Here is a 20930-nt window from a genome sequence, read left to right on the forward strand (position 1 = left end):
GTGAAACGTTTTAAGTTAGAAGCTAAATTACACAGAGAAATATGTGCTGAAGTGGAAAGGGATTTTGATGCTTTAAAGTCGGGAAAAGCCTGTATACAAATAATATCTTGCTTAACTATGTAGAAGAAAATAAGTACAGGCTGATGGCATGATGGAAGAATGTGCATGTATTAGTTTGGCATATGTGTAACAGATACTGTTGGGTTTTGTTTTCAATAACTTCACTGTTTTGCAGTATTTGACGTGTTTAACATCATCAAGATCCCAGACGGATAAACTTGCATTTGATGTGGGACTACGAGAAAATGCAGCAGGTTGGGCAAGCTATTTTTGAAGGAAAATGTGTCACACATTTCTGGTTTTAGAAGAGGCATTGGCATTAATGGCACTCTAAGCTTATGAATGTAAAGCGTATGTGTTCATTAGAAATAAGATGACTGAAAGTAAATTATAGCTGTCAATACTGCTGACTTTCAGTAAATTAACTGATTTTGTGTAAGAGTGTGAGAGTCCCTTGCGATTAAACTGAGTTACTACAACTGTAATAACACTGGTGATAATAGTAAAAAAATTCTATTGAATAAAATAATGATGCATTTGTTTTCTATTTGTACAGTTTGGTGATTTCAATAGACTTAAAGTGTGGAAAAGCCATATATTGGTGCATACACAGTATACACTGTAACCATGCAACAAAAGAAGTATGCAACTTGTAATGCAGGAAAATGGAAAAAATGTAATGAGCACATTGCTAGAACAGCAGAAGAAAAAATAAAAGCATAAAATGGATCAAAATAATAGTGGAACAGAGTGGAAGAGATACGACACAAACAAGAAATGACAAAAAAATTAATAGATTTCCATGAGCAACACCTGTAACACTGCTGCAGACAGAAACAGAGGGAAAAAAAAAAAAAAAGTTGTTCTTCCATAAATTATGAGATGCCACTGGGAGCTGTGTTAAATGAATTTAAAAGCAACTCAGCCACAAAAAGCCACAAACAGGATTAAATGCTACTGTATACGTAGTGTTAATGGTTACTTATGGTGATGAGTACCCATCAGAAAGTAACAGGTGACCCTGTAGTACCCAGGCCCAGATATATACCTCGGAGGGAAAATCTAAATACCGGTGTACATACCTCATTAATGTGAAGCTTCAAATTAAGAAATGCCAGTAGTATTATCAAGCCGTGCTTTCTATTGTTTTTTCAATTATTTTGAAAATAAATTAAAATCAAAATAGGCTAATCAATGATGGAGAGGCACTGCCAATGTAGATATTAAAACGTTTGTGGATGATGATCTTTGAAACTTCCTCTCCAGGTGACTCTGATTATCCACGTGACCTGTTTCGAATGAGTGAAGTTTGTAGCCATACAGAAGATGGTCTCAGACAGATATCAGCAGCCTGTTGATTATATCTTTGGTCACTGCCTTAGAAGGAGACCATTTTCTTTAGGCGTGTTGATAAAAGAAATGTATGTTTATATCTCTCTGAAAATAGTTTCAGTGAAATAATTTTATAGTGTTTTTCAGACTTATTGTGCATGTGTCTGATTGTGCCCATGAGGTTTTGTAATGAATATCTGCAGTTGTCTTATATTGGTATTTGTTTAGCTGTACATATGCAAAAAAAAAATCCTTATACACATAAGTAAGATAGAAAAAGCAAGACATATAAAGAATTCTTAGTTGTCTTTCTGCACAGAGGATTTTTATAACTACTGCATGCTTATAAATCTCACAAACTGAACACCATAATATCGCTTCCCCTTGCCCTGCTCCGCCACCCATGAAACTGTCCTATTCAATCCATTTCAGCTGTAGGAACTATTCTTCAACTAGCAGGTCCTGAATGAAAAGCCACTGGATATTTAAAATTATTTTCTTTTAAAAATTTAGCACTTTACACTTTTACTTTTAAGGATGTAACTTTTTTTATTCTTTTTTTATTCTTTTATTCTTTATAATTAGACTCATAATCTTCAAATTTTCTTTTGAGGCAGCTTTACATGAAATTTCTTAGTTGATCAAACAGATCTTTATGTTCTGTCTTATGCTACCAATTTTGCCTTTGTTTAGTTTTCTCCCACATTGCATTGCTCAGCGAGAAAGCTTTATTCAAATAATTTTCTTCAGGGTCTTAACTAAACCCTGAAGAGTGTGAAATTGTGGAATGAATTCGGTAATCTTCCTGGAATCAGTGTGTATGTGTGCATGCAAAGTTATCTGTAATCTTGTATTTAATGTGTAGGAAGTGTTCTACAATTGTCATCCTAAGGCTTGGCTATCCTGCAGTCCTATGGTCTGTAAAGTTATGGAGTATTTGCTTCAAAATTCTGTAATCTCAAATATAAATGTAGCTTAGAGTGGAAAGGATACAGAAGGTTGTGAATTAGATATGAATGCTAAGCAAAAGAAGAAACAAATGGTGATAATTAAGACTGAGGTAGCGCTCAGCAATTTACTGGCAGTGAAGGGAAGGCAGTTCTGAGCAATGTTTTGTAAGTGGTTAGTTGCTTTAAAAAAAAAAAAACATGAGAAGAGAAATATCAGCTTCAGTGATGACAAAGATTGGTTGACAGAAAGTTTCAAAGAAAAAAATTCAAATGGATTGCAAAGACAAATGAGAAGGTTTTATAAGGTGAATGTCTTATAAGACACAATTCTTTATTTCAGTGTTGCATAAAGATATCCTTATATTTATTGAGAGTTGTCTGGTTTACATAGCCTTTATTGAAAAGTATTTCTGTTCTTTAGGTGAGGCATGTTGGTGGACAATACACCCTGCTTCTAAACAAAGGTCAGAAGGTGAAAAAGTTCGAATAGGTGATGATCTTATCCTGGTCAGTGTGTCCTCTGAAAGATACCTGGTAGGTTTGTTTGTTTAGCAAGTGGAGACATGATGGGAAAATACAAAGTGCTGTGAGGAGTTGTGGAAGATGGTTGGGATTCTTATGAAATTTTTTCTAATCTAGGAAATAATGCCTGGTTGTAATGCACTTATTTTTCTCAGTGAAAGATTTCCAGCCCCCTTAGAACACGACTGTTTCCATGCCTTTGTCCCGACGTGTGCTTCAGCATTCTTCATCTTGAGAAGATTTTATTTCTGTAACTGTGTAAGATTTCTAAGCTGCAGCTGGAGTCTGCTGGTTAGATTTAGAAAAAAGTTCATTTTAAAAGCAAGTCACTACTAATTTTCAAAGAATATTTGTATATTTACTATGTATTTTTATTTTGTTAAGAAATTAATATACTGAATATTTTTAAGTGCATGAATTTCACTGTTTCCTGCTATCGTCATCTTATTTCAGCATCTCTCCATGTCAAATGGAAGTATTCAGGTGGATGCCTCCTTTATGCAGACACTATGGAACGTACATCCTACGTGCTCAGGGAGCAATATTACGGAAGGTTTGCCTTTTATTTTTTTAGAAATGTATATATTTTAGGTGACTTTGTACTGCATTTCATAAAGAGGGAAAATGAAAAAAAAATTCTCAGAACATCAAACCAAGGAGTTTAATGAAAATAAAGAAAATGAGCATAGAAGAGAAGAATAGCAGAAGGGAAAATGAAGAAATACAGGTACATTAGCTGGATTAACTGGAGAAAAGCTACATAAACTCTGTTACTTTAGAACAGCAGAGCATGAAAAGCTGCACAAGAAGTGGAGAGCAACAGATGAGTTTATTGTCTCCAGTCTAATTTTGGGGAGTAGGGACTGCAGAATAACTAAAGCCAGTAAACTTAATAGATTTTGTATAGGACTTTTAATCACCATGTAACAGAGATAACAGAAGAGAGATCAAACTACATGAAAAATGGAAAGCAGGTTTCTCGTGTTTCCTATTTCTTTCTCTTAGTTGTGTCTTTTAAGGATATTTGCTAAATATCCTTTCTGGATCTGACAGCCATGCTTCTTTATTGTCTCTCTGTAATAGTCAATGAAAATGAGCTCCCTAAATACATCCTCTTAATCAGCCTTAAAACCCACGCCACAGGATCAGGATTTCTAAGTACTTGACTGCACTTTACAGCCATGTTTGAGAAATGTCTTGTGATGAGAGGCTCATCCACTCAATCTTGCTCCTTATTTCAGTGCCATACTTTGTCATTAACACTGTCATAACAATCGTTGTACCTCTGCTGTTCTCTGTTCAGAGTGTCAGCCCTCCACATTCACGAACAGTAAATGTCTTTAAGTCAGTATCATTTTGTACCACTTGGCCCTAAAACTAATCGCTTATGCTGTAGTAATATAGTGGACCGTGGGGAAAAAAATAGAGCTATAAGAGACCTGAAGGCGACATTGCATTTCCCTGGGATCAGCTATACTAAGTCTTGACAGCAGTAGACTGCCTTGGTGCTAAAGATCACTAAGCTTATCTGAACCGTGGTTGGGCCCTTCTAACCCCAGGTGGTTTAAATCAGCATCCCACAGTGTTCTTGTGCACTGGCCCATGAGAAACTTGTCTCAGAGTGTTTGCAGGTACATAAGAACATATGGGATATGGATTTTCCCTTTAATACTTTCTGATTACTTTGTGTCGCAAGACATTTATTATGCTTGATCCCTATATTTATAAATGGCTGTCTGGTCCCCTGCTGTCATGGGTAACAAACAGAATAGAGGTTAACTCCGGAAAAGTCCCTGTGTTCTTAGGTTTCACAGGTAAAACAAAACCAAGCAAACAGAAAACCCATCCTATAGTAAAATTGAAAACTTGTAACAGATGACAAACATAATGAGCTACACAGAGATGATGGAAAAACAGTGGTATATTTTAGATTTCTGTAATGACAGGGTTTTGACAGTTAAATTTCCTAAGTGCTTACAGAATCACAGAGTGGTTGAGGTTGGAAGGCACCTGGTCTAATCCCCTGCTCAAGCAGGGACACATAGAACAGGTTTTCCTAAGACTGTGTTTAGACAGCTTTTGGATATCTCCAAGGAAGGAGACTCCACAACCTTTCTGGGGAACCTGTGCCAGTGCTCAGGCACTCTCATGGTGAAAAAGTGTTTCCTGATGTTCAGAGGGAGTGTCCTGTGTTTCAGTTTGTGCCCAGCGCCTCTGGTTCTCTCACCAGGCAGCACTGAAGAGAGCCTGACTTCATCCTCTCTACATTAATGAGATCCCCCCTGAGCCTTTTCTTCTGTAGGTCAAACAGTCCCATTTCTCTCAACCTTTCCTCATGTGTGAGATGCACTGGTCCCTTAATCACCTTAGTGGCACTTTGCTGTACTTGGAAACCTTGTACTCTTTAGCTTAGGATTGGTCACATAATCCAAAATTGCATAATGAAAAAAAATAGGGTCTGATAAGCAGAGAAGTAGGTTTTCTGTGTGTTTTCTGTGTGTCAGTTTTTTTCCCAACTACTTAGGTTTAGATTTTGTTGTATATACTCTTCTCAGAATGGTTTACAGGAAGGATAATCATATGTCAAAAGATTTAGCAGCATGGCTCAAGTAGAATGGACAGACTGAGAAAATGGCATTTTCTGAGTCTAAAATTGGATATCTGAAGTACTTCTGATGACTATGAACATCAGGAAAATGTTTTTTTTTTTCACATTTTTTGTTTGCTTTGACCTTTGTATTAATTGGGTACAGGATAATTGCCAGTTACTGTTTTCCTAATTTACAAATTTATATTGAATCAGCTGCACAGTGAGAAAGTTTCTTTCTACCCTTCATCCTTTATGCGTGTTTGTTCTTTCAAAAGGCATTAATTTCACTTACAAGGTCAGAACAGTTTGGACTGAGGGTCTGATGAATCATTCTCCTCCTACACCATTTTTTTCTTTTCTTTTTTTTTCTGTGAGGCAAAGTGCCTGGTTTTGACCTGTAGTCTTTGTGTTAAATGGGTTGGAAAGTTAGCTTCCATTAAGCTTAATCTTCAGAACTACTAAGTGTTTTTTCTGTCCTCTGTCTCCTGCTGCTGCTTTGCAGTTTTGACTTTGACACATTAGAAATGTCAGAACAAACTGATGAACTCACCAAATTATTTTGTAATGAGAACATTTAAATTGCATTAAGGGGGAAGAAACTGTGGTAATATATATTTGATTTGGCTTTTACCTAAAACATTCAAATTTCAAAACACAAATTGTTGCAGAGGTTTTTATATTTCTTTCCTATCCCAGAATCCTAATTTGATTTTTATATGTTAAGAGATTGCTTTCTTTTTGTCTTCATTTTCAGAAGAAATATGTTTAAGTGAAAAATCTACTAAAAATAATACTTTGTCATACTAAATTTGTTCCTGTTTAATTTCAGTTATGAGGGAAAGTTTGGAAAATAGATTTCACCTTGGCCTTTTGAATTTTTAACATTTGGGGGAGGGGGGCAGTGTGGTATTATTTTCATAGAATCATTTTGGTTGGAAAAGACCTTTAAGATTATTGAGTCTGACTGTTAACACTGCCAAGTCCTCCTCTAAACCATGTCCCTAAGTACCTCATCTATGCCTCTTTTAAATACCTCCAGAGATGGTGATTCAACCACTTCCCTGGGCAGCCTGTTCCACTGCTTCACAACTCTTTCTGTGCAGAAATTTTTCCTAATATCCAATCCATCTGCTCTAGTCCTATCACTTGCTACTTGGGAGAGCAGACTAACACCCTCCATGCTACAACCTCCTTTCAGGTAGTTGTAGAGAGGGAGGTCTCTCCTCTGTCTCCTTTTCTTCAGGCTAAACACCCCCAGTTCCCTCTGCTGTTCCTCATAGGACTTGTCCATATTGTCAGTCTTTAAGCTAATAAGTAAATGTGCTTCTTCTACAGGATATCTTCTTGGTGGGCATGTAGTACGTTTTTTCCATGGACATGATGAGTGTTTGACAATTCCATCTACAGATCAGAATGATTCACAGCACAAGTAAGTGGTGGTGCATTTTTATACATTTTGTTCTTTCAAAAAAGAAATAGATTGTTGACTGTCAATTGAATTTGAGGTTAGGTTAAACACTACTGCAATCTTTAGGCAGTGACATGATTACATGAAGTTGAGACCTGCTCAGAAGAAAATCAATCATGAATTCTTCACTGACCTTTCCTACTATCCATTGTATTTCTTATATCCACTATATTTGAGAAAGGTTATACAAATTCTGGTGTTTGGATGACAAGACATGAATGATTATTGAAAGACTAAAAACTTTCTTATATGTATTCTTGTGAACAGGACTAATTCACCGTAGATTGTATTTGTTTGTATTTGACTATTGAGTAGAATGCTAGTTTCAGCACTAAAACGTCACTAATCCACAACCAGTAATTCAAGAAAACTAGATTGTATTAAAGGCTGAATCTCTTCACTTCCTGTTTTTTATTTCTCTGAGTTTCCTAAAACCAATACATAATTTTACCTGCATTATCTGTTTTGTAAGGATTGTAATACAAAATTTTTGTTTTGTCACCACCATTTTGTCTTTTAATAAGAATGTTAAAGTCACTCTAGGAATGGTGTCTCTCATGTTGTATTCATGACGATAATCATTACTGTATGCTACTGTTGTATATTTATTTTAATATTGTGTTTATACGTATTTAAGAGAATTAGTAATTTAGATTATGTATCTGGCTCTCACTGATGAATATGAATCGTGTATCTGTTCAACTCCATCTATTTAGCTGGGAAGAAGCAGTGAGTCCTATACAGGTGTGTAGCACAAATAAACACAAGAGGATGATCTTTTGAATCTTTTCTGTAGGAAAGTACTTTATGAAACTGGAGGAGCTGGCATTCGAGCAAGGTCTTTGTGGAGAGTAGAACCCCTTCGAATAAGGTACTGATATTTCTTGAACTTTTTTGTTAGCAACTCTTGTTATGTTAACAGCAATTTTATTGTTACAGACCCTTAAGGCATAACATGGGTGATATATTTGTCCTGCTATCTGATATATTTTAGTGTGTTCAATGTCAGTAATAAAAAAGTAATCTACCATGATAGAATCATATGGGGAATGTCAGTATTTGAACAAGTATTTGCCACAAGGGCACACTGCTGGCTCATGGTCAATCTGTTGTCCACTAGGACTCCCAGCTCCTTCTCTGCAGAGCTGCTTTCCAGCAGGTCCACGCCTAATCCGTACTGGTGCCTGGGGCTATTTCTCCCCAGGTGCAGGACCCTACACTTGCCTTCATTTAATTTCATCAGGTTCTTCTCTGCCCAGTCCTCCAGCCTGTCCAGATCATGCTGAATGGCAGCACAGACTTCTGGTGTGTCGGCCCTTCCACCCCATTTGGTATCATCAGCTAACTTGCTGAGGGTGCACTCAGCCTCTTCATCCAGGTCATTGCTGAACAGATTGAATAGGACTGGACCTAGTACTGACCCCTGGGGAACCCCACTTACCGTAGGTCTCCAACTAGACTCTGCAGCATTGATCACAACCCTCTGAGCTCTGCCAGCCAGCCAGTTCATGATCCATCTCACTGTGCATTCATCCAACCCACACTTCCTGAGCTTACCTATGAGGATGTTGTGAGAGATAGTATCAAAAACCTTGCTGAAGTCAAGGTAGACAATGTCCACTGCTCTCCCCTTGTCTACTCAGCCAGTCATGCCATCACAGAAGACTGTCAGTTGGTCAGACATGATTTCCCCTTTGTGAATCCATGCTGACTACTCCTGATAACCTTTTCCTCCACATGCTTGGAGATGACATCCATAATGAGTAGTTCCATCACCTTTCCAGGGATGAAGGTGAGGCTGACTGGCCGGTAGTTTCTTGGGTCATCCTTCTTGCTCTTTTTGAAGGCTGGAGTGATGTTGGCTTTCCTCCAGTCCTCAGGTAGCTCTCCTGTTCTCCAGGATTTTTCAAAGATGATGGAGAGCAATTTAGCAATAACATCTGCCAACTCTTTCAGCACTTGTGAGTGCAACCCAATGGGGCCCATGGATTTGTGGCTGTCCAGTTTGTGTAAACAATCTCTAACCTGATCATCCTCAACCAAGGGAAAGTCTTCCTTTTGCCAGACTTTCTTTCTTACCTCCAGGGTCTGGGATTCCTGGAGGCTGGTCTTGGAAGTAAAGATGGAAGCGAAGAATGCATTCAGTAACACTTCTTTCTTTGTATCATCTGTCACCAGAGCACCCTTCTCATTCAGCAGCGGACCTACATTTTCCCTAACTTTCCTTTTGCTGTTGATGTACTTGAAGAATCCCTTCTTGTTGTCCTTGACACCCCTCACCAGATTTGCTTCCAAGTGGAGCTTGGCCTTCCTCACCGCATCCCTGCGTACTCTAACAGACACCTTATATTCCTCCCAAGTGGCCTGTCTCTGTGTTTGTTTCACTCTTGGTGTGTTTATGAGTGCAAATGAAATACTCTCATACCTAACAGGGATGTAGAATAGTTCTTTGGAATGTCGAGTCCTCACTTAGGTTTAATTAGTTTCTTTAGGCAGTCAACTGAAATTTACACTTCAGTATTTTTCAGAAACATGTAGGGTTTTTTATGGACAACTTATGTAACACTTTAATAAAACAGAGAGGGGGTATAGAAAAGAAAATTAAAGGTATGCTTCTTTCCAGGGTTCCCTTTACAAATGTGTTAACAGTTTTGCGTCTGTTTTAATGCAAATATTGAAATCAAAAGCAAAAATGAATATATATATTTCACCTTTTTTTTTTTTTTTTTCCTGAACATCCTTTAAAGCCCAAAATAGAAATACTATTTTACCTACTTCATAAATTGTTTTTTGGTTTCTCATGTTTAGCTGGAGTGGAAGTAACATCAGATGGGGACAACCTTTCCGTCTTCGACATATTACAACAGGAAAATACTTGGCTCTGAATGAAGATGAAGGACTTGCAATGGTAGACAGAGAAAAGTCGGACACAAAATCTACTGCTTTTTGTTTTAGAGCATCAAAGGTAAATAACATCAATGCAAGCTTGTCTTCAATGTGGAGTACTCAAATATATGATTTGAGTTGGTTCAATGACTTCAAAAATTATTTGTAATTTCTAAATCGGAACAATTGACAGGGATTATTTGTGGGCTGGACTAGATGATCTCAAGAGGTCCCTTCCAACTCCAATCATTCTGTGATTATGCATTTAAATACAAAGTTAAGCAATCTGAGTCAAGAGTAACAAAGGTTTCCTTGAGGAAAAATAGGCATGATGGCTAAATTTTAGAGTAAATTAAAAAAAAAAAAAGGAAAACTAATGCAGTGCAAGATACAGTGGCTCAATATGAATGCTTTAATCATTGTAGAATAATTTTAGTTGGACAGAATCTAATCATAATGCTATTAATTCCAGGTCTAACTGTCATAACTCAATTCAGTTCAGTTGGGCAAAATTCTGCCCTTGCTATTCTTTCTGCAGTGTGTTGATAGGTGAATTGCAAGGAAAATGTAGTCAGTGATTTCTAAACCGTATGTTTTCAAACTGTGCTCTTTAGTGAGCTTCTAATTGCGTGTCACTAGCTTTTTCATCATTTACAACTGAGAAAAACAGTGCAAGTGAGAGAGAATGAAGAATAATTATGGAGATAGGCAAAATTCATGACTGTTTTCCGGAAAGTGAAAGGTTTTTACACCAAAGATGATGACAAGTTTTTACCTGCTTTCATGATATGACTCCTAAATAATTGCCATAGCTTCTATGATAGACATTTTTATTAAGTATGAGAAGTTAAACGTCCCATGTAATTCTGAATGCTGTATGATCCTTGGAGAGCAGTGAAAAAGAATCTTTAAAGTTAGATATATACTTGATAAAATCTAGCAGTAAAGGTCTTGACAGATGGTAGACCTTTATTGGTATAATAAAGCAAACACTTTTTAGTATGTTGAAAATAACAATGTTTATTTTATCTGTGTGACTGCATACAGTATGCTGAGAATTTTTATTTTAACCAATCAAAATAATTGAAGAACTATAAGAAATTTCCTTAGATTGCTGGATACTCCACCAAATAGTTTTTGGTTCTTTCTTCAGTGTAAAGACTACACAGTGTAGATAGTAAGTATGATTTTGTGCGGGGGCATTTATTACAGCTGTGATTTTTTTCCTGTTTTTGTCAAATCATGGCACCCTGGTAAGGACAGCGAGTATGCCAGGAATGCCACAGTTACTAGTTTAAGATTATGTTCAAATTCCTATTATGTACTCACTGCCTAATTGGACACTGACTGTCCTGCTGTTTCTTATATTTTAAACTATACATATAAATGTATAGATTTTGAGTATATAAATTTTACATTTATATGTTCATACCCATATAGTAAGTAATTTCTGTTACATTGAACAAACATACTCTTATTTTTTTACTCTTTTTGTTAAGGTGCACCTCAAAGGCACATAAGTGAAATGTTTTACAGTCACCAAAATGACTAAGGTGAAGTACAGCAGTAATTAATTATGAAGAAGTCAATAATTACTGTGTAATGTATTCATATCTTCTACTGTGTTTGGACATGATATAGCTGTTAATGGACATTTTTATATGAAATAAAATCTCAGCATCTGATCATCCTAGGCTTTGTTCTGTCTTACACAGAAAAGCATATTTTGAATTCACAATGGGTTATAAATTTTATTTTGCCTGTGCCAAGAATAAGAATAGTCATTTATTGTCTGGGCAGGTGAGAGCTGCACTGGCCCATGGGTACAGACATTAGTGTTTCCAAAGGTCTTAATATGGCATGAATTAAGGGAAATTTCAATATAACTGTCTAATACCTTCCTATCTTGCTGCGTACAGATCCTTAAAAATAGAGTACTGGAATATCTGGTTGTTTACAGCACTTCTGCCCCTTTGAATAATAGAATCATTCTGACTGGAAAGGACCTTGGGAAATCATCTAGTCCAGCCTTCTGCTCCATGTTGGGTCAACACTGAATTCAGACCAGATTACTCAGAAAATACATTGCTGTGGAGTATTCAAAAGGAAATAAAACATTTCTTCATTTATATATTCTTTCCAGTTTGGAAGCCAGCAAAAAGGTTTTTATGTAAAAAAGAGATTACCTTTGCCAGCAGGCAAAGCTATGTGGAGTGTACCAAATCCCCAAGGCTTCCCAGGACCCTGTAACACCTGACTTCAAGTTTTTTCCAACAGTTGCTATAGAGTGCCTCTTGTTGAAAAGGCACACCTTCGTCCTCAGTATTGTTACATACCACTTCAGCAGTCTTGTGTGTTCCTTGCTTTTCAAAACCTGTGATTGCATTCACAATGTATTTACTTTCACTGGTTTTTTTTTTCTTTTTGCCAGGTAACCCTGGAAATTGAAATAGATATTTTAAATTATAAAATAAAGATCAGAGTTTTGCCTATTATGTCCTTACATAAATAAGAATAGAACGGAGCTTTCAAAAAAGTGAAAGAATGTGCTAAGACAACATTATGGTGCTGATTTCAATGAAAAAAACATATGCAATATATGTCTTTTTATTGCAACTTACTGTAAACTAAGCTCACCAGCATCAGAAATTGATGGAAAACCCCAAATTACGCTTTTTGTTGGGTTTAGTATGGAGATTACTTTTTGCAGTTTTAAAATGTCAGCCTTTGTATTTTAAGGCAACAGTTCTGTGATGCCTTGTGACCAGAGGCAGCAGTTTCCCTGCAGCAGATGGAATCCTGTTTTGAAATGGGTTGTTGTCATTCCAGCACAGTACTTGGCTCAGTATACTCTGCTGAGCAGAACCTTGATTCTGCTCATAAATTTCTTTGAGAATAAACACAGTGAAGTACAAGAGCATTTTAAAAAATATTTGTTTCTTTAAAAATTGTTGTAGCCCAGAATTAATATTGGAGATTTCATATTTTATTTTCATGATGGTAGGTACAATTGACAATGAAGAAATTATTGGTATAGTCTGATTAAGTAACAATCTGACACATTCAAAAGTCACAGATGACTCATGCAGAAGGATTTTATATCATTTTAATATTACCACCAGCATGTAGCTTAGGGCTCAACGTGGCATTAGGATGTCGTAATAGTCGAGTAGTAATCATAAAGTTTAATTTGTGGTTGGAATAAGATGAGAGGTATTACGAAGTCCTTTACCTACAATTGCCTCTAAAAGTTCAAGTATTTATTTGTATGTTCATATTTTAAGTTATCATTTCCCAGTAAGCACTGCATTTCGAATACAGTATTAAGCTATTCTTTTTCTACTAATTTTAGACAAAAGGAGAAAGCAGAAGGAAAAATTAAAATAACTTTTTTTTTCTTGCCTATTGGGAGTCTAGAAATGAATACAGCAAAGTATACAGAGTACAGCAAGCCCACTAGCAAGATAAGTAAGCTTGTTGTATCAGTCCTCTGCACTTATAGTTGTAGAACTTTCATCTTTTTCTTCTGTAAAGTTGGGGTAGCCTATGGCGGTACTTTTAATGCGATAAGAGTGTGCAATACCAGAAAAATAATATTTTAATTAGCTTGCATAGGTGAGATTTAATAAGAGTTCAGCAGTGATATCATTTTGCTATTCTTAGTGCTACGTAAACAAGTCCTTAAAGTACCAAGGGTTGTATTCCCTACTGAATTTTTACAAGACAACTAAAAAATCATTGTAAAGAAAGCTGGGTTTATTTGTCCTGTTCACACTGCCATTCCTTACCTTCCTTCTGTCACATAGGAAACTATGATTCTATGAATTCTCTCATTTTCTAAATCTTGTAATTCTTCCGATTTATTAAATATCTTTAGAAAATTTATTTTTTGACGGCTTTGTCCTCAAGTTCCTTTGCTCATTCCTTCTTTCTTTTTTTTTTTTGTTACTGTTATTTTGCCTTTGCCATCTTCCAGAGCGATGATGTGATTTGTTTTCTTCAACTTGACTCCTTCATGGCCTGAGGGATTTAAACTGAGAATAGGTTGTGAAGAAAGTGTTTTGAAGGAGACAGTGTTTGGATATTTTGCTGTTAAAATACCTCAAATATCTAGATAAGAGAGATTTTTTCCCCTCTTCCCCTGATAATCTTTATCTGACTATACTTTTCAGCTGTTAGAAAATACACCCTCTCTTTGCATACTGCTATCAAATGACTTGGCTGAAATCCTAGAGAAACTGGACAGAGTGCAAAGAGCAAAACATCACAAAGAGGAATCTATGCTGTATTGCTTCAGCCTTCAGGCCCCCAAAATCATTCTGAAGCTTTGTTTCTGAAATTCAAAAAATCTTGGTTTTTCTTTATGTTTAGGGTCATTAGAAAGGATCAATATCACTCAGTTTTTTAAAACAGTAACTTAATTAGGATCACTTATTGCCATATTATGATTTCCTTCATTGAAATTTTCATCGATGCTTGATTCTTGATGCAGATCTAATATTTGAGAAAAGCATTTTAATCCTCAGTGTGCTATGTAAAGCCCAATAATTAACTGCTATTTAGTTGTATTTTTAATTTAATGGCCTCACCATAAATGTGTATTGAAAGAGTTTGTGTTTACCTGTATGTGATATGCAGTCTGCATAAATGTGATGTGACATGATTTCCCCATAGTCTTGATATTGTAATGGTATCCCCAAGGAACCTGTTTTAATTTCATTCTACTTCATCTTGGCATTGTAATGATGTCTGTTTCAACTAAAGTTGTTATTGAAATGTGATAGCTAAATTCCATGAAAGTAGATTAGCATAGTTAAGATAGAACTTTTTGCTCCACAGATGTTGGACATTCAGTAAACTAAAATGAAATAAGAAAACCTGTTACACATATAACAATGTAAACTGTGTACCAATGTCTAACAAATAAACAACTACATAGGGTCAAGTTTAAGTCCATTAGAGCATCCAAAGTCATAGAAAAATGACTTCATCTAGTTACCCTATTTACATGGAGTTTTTTTGATCGGTCACACACATGTGTCCATCATTTGGTATTACAGAATTTGCTGCATAATTCTGTTCTTAATCCTGAAGTCAGTTTTGAAAGGAAAACTATTTTATTTTAAAGAAAAATATACTTGCTTTTGTGCTGGAGAGTTAAAATCATCTGTTTATGAATGAAGAATAATGGGTTTAAGAAATAGGTTGGGTTTAAAAATTGTACTGGATATTTCAGCCAAGCATTGAGCAATGTCTTTAAAAGATATTTGAAAGTACTGAATTTCTCTTACAAAGAGGATAAATGTAAATATATATATATATATATATATATGTATAAAAGAAGATTAAGAAATACAAAAGTAAACTAAATGTAAAAGCCAAATTAATATTTTCTTCTTTGCTGGTTGTTGCAAAATAGAGGCACCATTCCAAGTGAGGTTTTTATTTGCATGTACTATTTATAAGCAAAAAATTCTTTAGCATTAAAAAAACCTAACTAAACTTCAAAATACTTTTCTGCTCATTTTTCATTTTCATATTTAAGCTAAAATCTGAAAAAAATTAGTAATATAGAATTCTACAGACTCTACTAAACTGAGACTCTAATTACATTCGTAACTCAATTATTGATTAAGTTGAAATATTTAAAGGGTTTTAATAGATATCTAAATTTTTACATGCTAATGGATTTGACTTGATTTTTCTTGTGTCATTGAAAACTATGCTTAAAATTTGATATGATTAAACTCAGAATCTAATTAATTTGATAGAAACAGAAATTACATGAAATTTTAGTTGTATCTTAACAATGTGAGTAGCATAAAAATTGTTCAATGTTGGAGTGTGATTCAATGTGGAATTCAATGGTTTATACTGTTTCAGCAATGGAGATTAAATGCCAACTTTTATTTTATCTTCTTAGGAGATGAAAGAAAAGCAGGATTCTAGTGTTAAACGTGACATTGATGGAATGGGAGTCCCAGAAATAAAGTACGGTGATTCGGTCTGTTTTGTTCAACATGTGGCCAGTGCATTATGGTTGACTTACAAAGCACAAGATGCTAAATCAGCACGTTTAGGTCCCTTGAAAAGAAAGGTAATGTTTGCAAGGTTTTTAATTACTTGGAAAATAAATGTTAGATGCATAACAGTTTTTATTTGTCCTGGTTTTTACCATTCTACAAATGTGGCAATTGTGAGTTTAATTATTTTGTGCTCTTTTATTGAAAATGGCGTGAATATGCCACTCTAAAAATGAAAACAATGGTGAATATTAACATAGGTACATAACTGAAGAAAAACTTTCCCACTAAGAAATGTATTTAGCTATTTTTCTTCACAGAATAAATTATTAATTTGTGCTCAATTTTTAATTTAGACACTTCTATAAACTATGGAAATTCCTGATTTTGATGGTCAAATCACTTTTTTGAAAATCAAAATTTAACTGTTTAGGGGCATAAACTTATAAGTCATGTTACATTCACTGTTGCTTTAGATTATTTTTTTCATTGCCTGTAGTGTATGAAGTGACAATTAAATTTGTTACTTAAGAAATGGCCCTAGAAACTGCTGAAGTTTCTTAAGGGATATTAATGAAAAATTTCCTTCCAGAATGTTAGATGTAATTGTGATGTGGCATCAAGATCTTTCTCTTGGCCTTTTGATACTAGTATATTCTTTCTTAGGGGTATATGACCTCTCGTCTCTTCAAATTACATTTACATTTCATTCAGAATTAAGGGATTCTGTTCTAGCTTTGCAAAGCTGCATCATTAAGAGATGATTCTTTGATTCTGTATTCATAGATTTTTACACCTTAACCTATTGTTAGAACATGAAAAAGATTTAAAAGTTCATTACTGAAGAGAAGATGGAATTCTTTAATTACTTGTGTGTCCATTCACAAGAGGATACCTGTACACAAGGACTGTAATACAAAAAACGAGCTCCTCAGCAGCTACCTTGGCACAATCTTGTTTATGCAGCACATGTGCCCATCCTTTTCACTTCCTCTCAGCAACCTGGCTGATCAGAGAAATTCTTCATTGTATGCCCATCAGTTAATATTTTTTTGATAAGAGATTTAATCACACAATTTCCCATGACAGTGTTGGCTTTGAGATTTCTTTCCTCAGGGAGTCCAGTTTTACTTCTTGAAAAGACCACATGTAGATTATTCCTGTGCATTCAATGAAGAATTTTGCCATAACTTCCTATGGGGTTTACTATTTTTTCCCCCACTTTTCTGCTCAGCAGCAAGGGACTAAAAAAACCTCTGTAATTACCTGTCACTTTTATTCTACTTTCAAACTGTTTGATTCATGTTCAAAGACTCCAAACCTTTTGTTGCCCTCTCACCTGGAGAATTCTCTCCTGTTAAGTGCCTTCAAACAGAAGAAAATCCAATACTTCTTGCTTCCTGTAAATTATATTCCTGTGAAGGAAATAAACGGTTTTTCATTCTCTGCAAAATTTGGTACTAGTCTATAATTTTGTAAGCAAGTTTAGATATACACATCCCTTTAAATTTCATATTAAATTTATTTTTGTACAGTAAAAGTGAAGTCATAGATTTGTATGCATCTTCCACCATGATTTGGTCATGTGATTTTCACTTTAAGTCACTGTAGTCTTTCTCAAGCTGACCTGCACTCTATATAACATGCCTCAGTAGCCCCAGGAGGACTGAGAAATACCTTATTTTTGCAAGGGGCAAAGGGGCTTTTTTGTTCCCATAATGTAGCCTTTATCATGACACCTACTGCAAACCTAGAGAAGAGAAAACAACTATGGTGTTCTTTAATAAAAAACTCAAAATGCCAAGTAAAATCTTCTGTTGTTTGGCTTTGGTGTAGTTTAATGTCTCCAGTTATCATGCTGTCTTTGCAACACACAAATGTCTAAGAAATTCTGGCATCTTTTATGAGGCTTCTGTTGAACGATTTCTGCCAGAATTTTGATCTGTTATATCTCTCTCTCTAAGATCTTGGTAACTAAAAGTTCAAGACTGCGCCAGGTAGTGGCGATGTTTACATCGGTTTTCTATTCGATATTCCTCAACCATCCAGAACAAGTGGTGGATGCCTATACTTTCAGTTTGAGAGCTTGCTTCCATGCTTTCATGGCTCTGGGGTTATGAACTCCTGCAGAGCTCCAGAATGCTGGAGCTCAGAGAACAGAGAAACACATACTACATGATCTGAATTAATATCCTGGACCATTACTCAGGGTGTTGGTCAATCCCAATGCCCTGCTTTACTTCGGCAACAAAGGCAGTGCCAAATTCTGGTGCTGGGTGCTTCTGGTCATGATCTCCTTACTGGAGTTCTAAATAGTGCTTTCCTGTCATTGTGGTGTTTCTGGATGATTTAGATGTTGGTGTTGGTTGGGTTTTTTGGTTGTTGTGGGGTGTTTGTTTGTTTACTTGGGGTTTTTTGTTTTGTTTTTATTTGGTTGGTAGTTATTTTTTGTTCAATTTGGTTTTGGGTTTTTTTGGGTTTCGTTTGTCTGTTTGTTTTGTTTTGTTTTTGTCAGAGAAATAGGGAAGATTAAGTCCCTCTAAAAGACTTCTCTGTTCCCTATCCACTACATACTTAGGGACAAGAATTTGCATCTGCTACACAATGGTTAAGGTGCAATTACTTTGCAAGGCATGGCAGCTTTAATATCCTGTCTGTCGAATATTTTAATTCCTGTACTATTCCTGTAGCACCAAAAGTTGGAGCTACATGAAACAGTCTGAGGAAACATTATCTGATTGTCAAATGTTTTCTTAGTTGTTTTGTGACAGGAAGACCAGTTCAGTTGTTCAGTTAAGAGACCTCAGGACCTTTCTTTGTGGGAACAGTGATATTTCAGTCACAGTGTGACTCTGTATAAAGGCCTTGAACAAAGTGGAAAGATGACTGATACATAAACTAGTCTTCTTTCAGGCAATATTTTCAGTATACTAATTGAAAAGTGTTTTCCTAGTCTTCTGCATCTTATTTCCATGGATTCTAGGGTCCAGATAAACTCATAGGAGGAGGTATGCCTCTTTTAAAAGTACTTCCTCAACATCTTGGAAGGAACAGAGCACATGTGTACTTTGGATCCTGCCCTGTACAAAAAACCATCACTTTCCAATGCTTTGATAGACCTACATGTCAGCATGTACAAAAAGTTGTTGGCAAGCAGTCTTCCCATTTGTGGCAATAACCGCTTGTATAACATCATTATTTTATTTGTTAACTATTCAGTGCCTAAACAATTACTCAGCTAACTGGGAAGTTGGACAGCAAAATTTTAGAACTAAAAGAATACATTTTTCAGTGGAGAATTCAGTCTTAGGTGAAGCAGCAGGATAAGTCACATTTAATTCTTAAAAAGGTGCTGTTGGATTTTAATAACTCAAAAATACCTAAAAATTATGCTGGCTTTTTGTGAAATTGGGTATTTATCTAAGGAGAAAAATTAAAAACCCAACAAAGGATCTCTTCTACTGCTTGAAGTTCTTATGATGCTCACATCTGATTCTGATGAGAATCCAGCCTACTGTGTAGACAATAGTTAAATGAATCAGAAGTTACTCATAAATGGTTTTGCTCCTTTAGCCCCATTGTAATTTTTATGTTATTTTTCACTCCAGCTTGATTTTCTTGTCAGTAGTCTTTTTGTGTGTGAATCCTTTAGCAAATGATGCCTAAGATAGTGAAGATCATCTTTCCCTGACAGACAGCTGGAAAATATTTGATAAGCCTATCAGTTTAATAAAATTCAGGAGAATAAAGGTACATTAAAATGTTTTCTCTGGTTAACTTTTATATGAGACTGAGAAATTTGTAATTAACTAATAAAGAAGTGTTCAGATAAAGTGATTAACAACTAGTAGCTCAGTATATATGCAATTACTGTTTTCAGTGCAATATTGAAATAAGTTACAAAATATTTAAAAGCACAAAGGTTTTTTAAGTAATTCTTTTGATAATTACTGACTTTCAATAGGTTATATTACACCAAGAAGGCCATATGGATGATGGTCTAACCTTACAAAGATGTCAGCATGAGGAATCCCAGGCTGCTCGAATTATTCGCAACACTACAAGCTTATTCAGCCAGTTTATAAGGTACTTGTTACCATCTCACACACAATAACTTTTTGTTTCTTAATTTGTTTTTTAAAGTATTCTAAAATAAGAATTTTTCTAACGAAACTCGTATTTGCTGCTTTCAAGTATTTGTATTTAGAAGATATCCACCATATATTTTTACTGAGTTAAGTTTGCCATTTTGATGACTGATGTCATTAAATAGATAAAACAAATTATTTATTTACATGAAATCTAATACTTTGAAGCCAGAAACAAACTGGATCATAATCCAGGTTGAAGAAAATATGTTAAATGATTGAAGCGTAACTCCATTAGTATGTACTCTACAGTAGCATAACAGTTGACACACCTGAGGGACAAGATGCCATCCAGAGGGACCTGGGCAAGCTTGAGACATGGGCCCATGTGAACTTCATGAGGTTCAACAAGGCCAAGTGCAAGGTCCTGCATCTGGATCAAGGCAACCCCCAGTATCAACACAGGCTAGGAGATAAAGGGATTGACAACAGCCCTGAGGAGAAGGACTTGGGGGTACTGGTGGATGAAAAACTGGACATGAACCGGCAGTGTGCACTTGCAGTCCAGAGAGCCAACCACATCCTGGGCTGTATCAAGAGGAGCGTGGCCAGCAGGTCGAGGGAGGTGATTCTGCCCCTCTGCTCTGCTCTGGTGAGACCCCCACCTGGAGCCCTGTGTCCAGCTCTGGAGCCCTCAGTACAGGAAAGACATGGACCTGTTGGAGAGGGGCCAGAGGAGGCCACAAAGTGATAAGAAGGATAGAACACCTCTCCTGTGAGGACAAGCTGAGAGTTGGGCTTGTTCAGCCTGGAGGAGAGAAGGTGCCAGAGAGACCTTATTGCAGCATTTAAGTACTTAAAGGGGCCTATAAGAAAAATGGGGAAAAACTTTTTAGCAGGGCATGTAGTGATAGGTTTCAAACTAAAAGAAGGGAGATTCAGGTTAGACATGATGAAGAAATTTTTTACATTGAGGGTGGTGACACACTGGAACAGTTTGCCCAAAGAGAT

General features: G+C 35.9%; 1 protein-coding gene across 4 annotated transcripts in view; it reads left to right on the forward strand.

Annotated features, from left to right (window-relative positions):
- The window catches only part of RYR3 (ryanodine receptor 3), a 242751-nt gene that overhangs the window by 66064 nt on the left and 155757 nt on the right, over nt 1–20930 (forward strand). For all 4 annotated transcript variants that reach the window (XM_065635073.1, XM_065635075.1, XM_065635074.1 and 1 more), the window contains exons 5-12: nt 236–314; nt 2764–2876; nt 3318–3417; nt 6790–6883; nt 7719–7793; nt 9731–9887; nt 15732–15905; nt 19796–19917. In XM_065635073.1, the coding sequence (XP_065491145.1) occupies nt 236–314; nt 2764–2876; nt 3318–3417; nt 6790–6883; nt 7719–7793; nt 9731–9887; nt 15732–15905; nt 19796–19917 (914 nt within the window). The remainder of the gene's footprint in view (nt 1–235; nt 315–2763; nt 2877–3317; nt 3418–6789; nt 6884–7718; nt 7794–9730; nt 9888–15731; nt 15906–19795; nt 19918–20930) is intronic.

This window comes from Caloenas nicobarica, chromosome 5 (genome assembly GCF_036013445.1).
Source record: "Caloenas nicobarica isolate bCalNic1 chromosome 5, bCalNic1.hap1, whole genome shotgun sequence".
Lineage (NCBI taxonomy): Eukaryota > Metazoa > Chordata > Aves > Columbiformes > Columbidae > Caloenas > Caloenas nicobarica.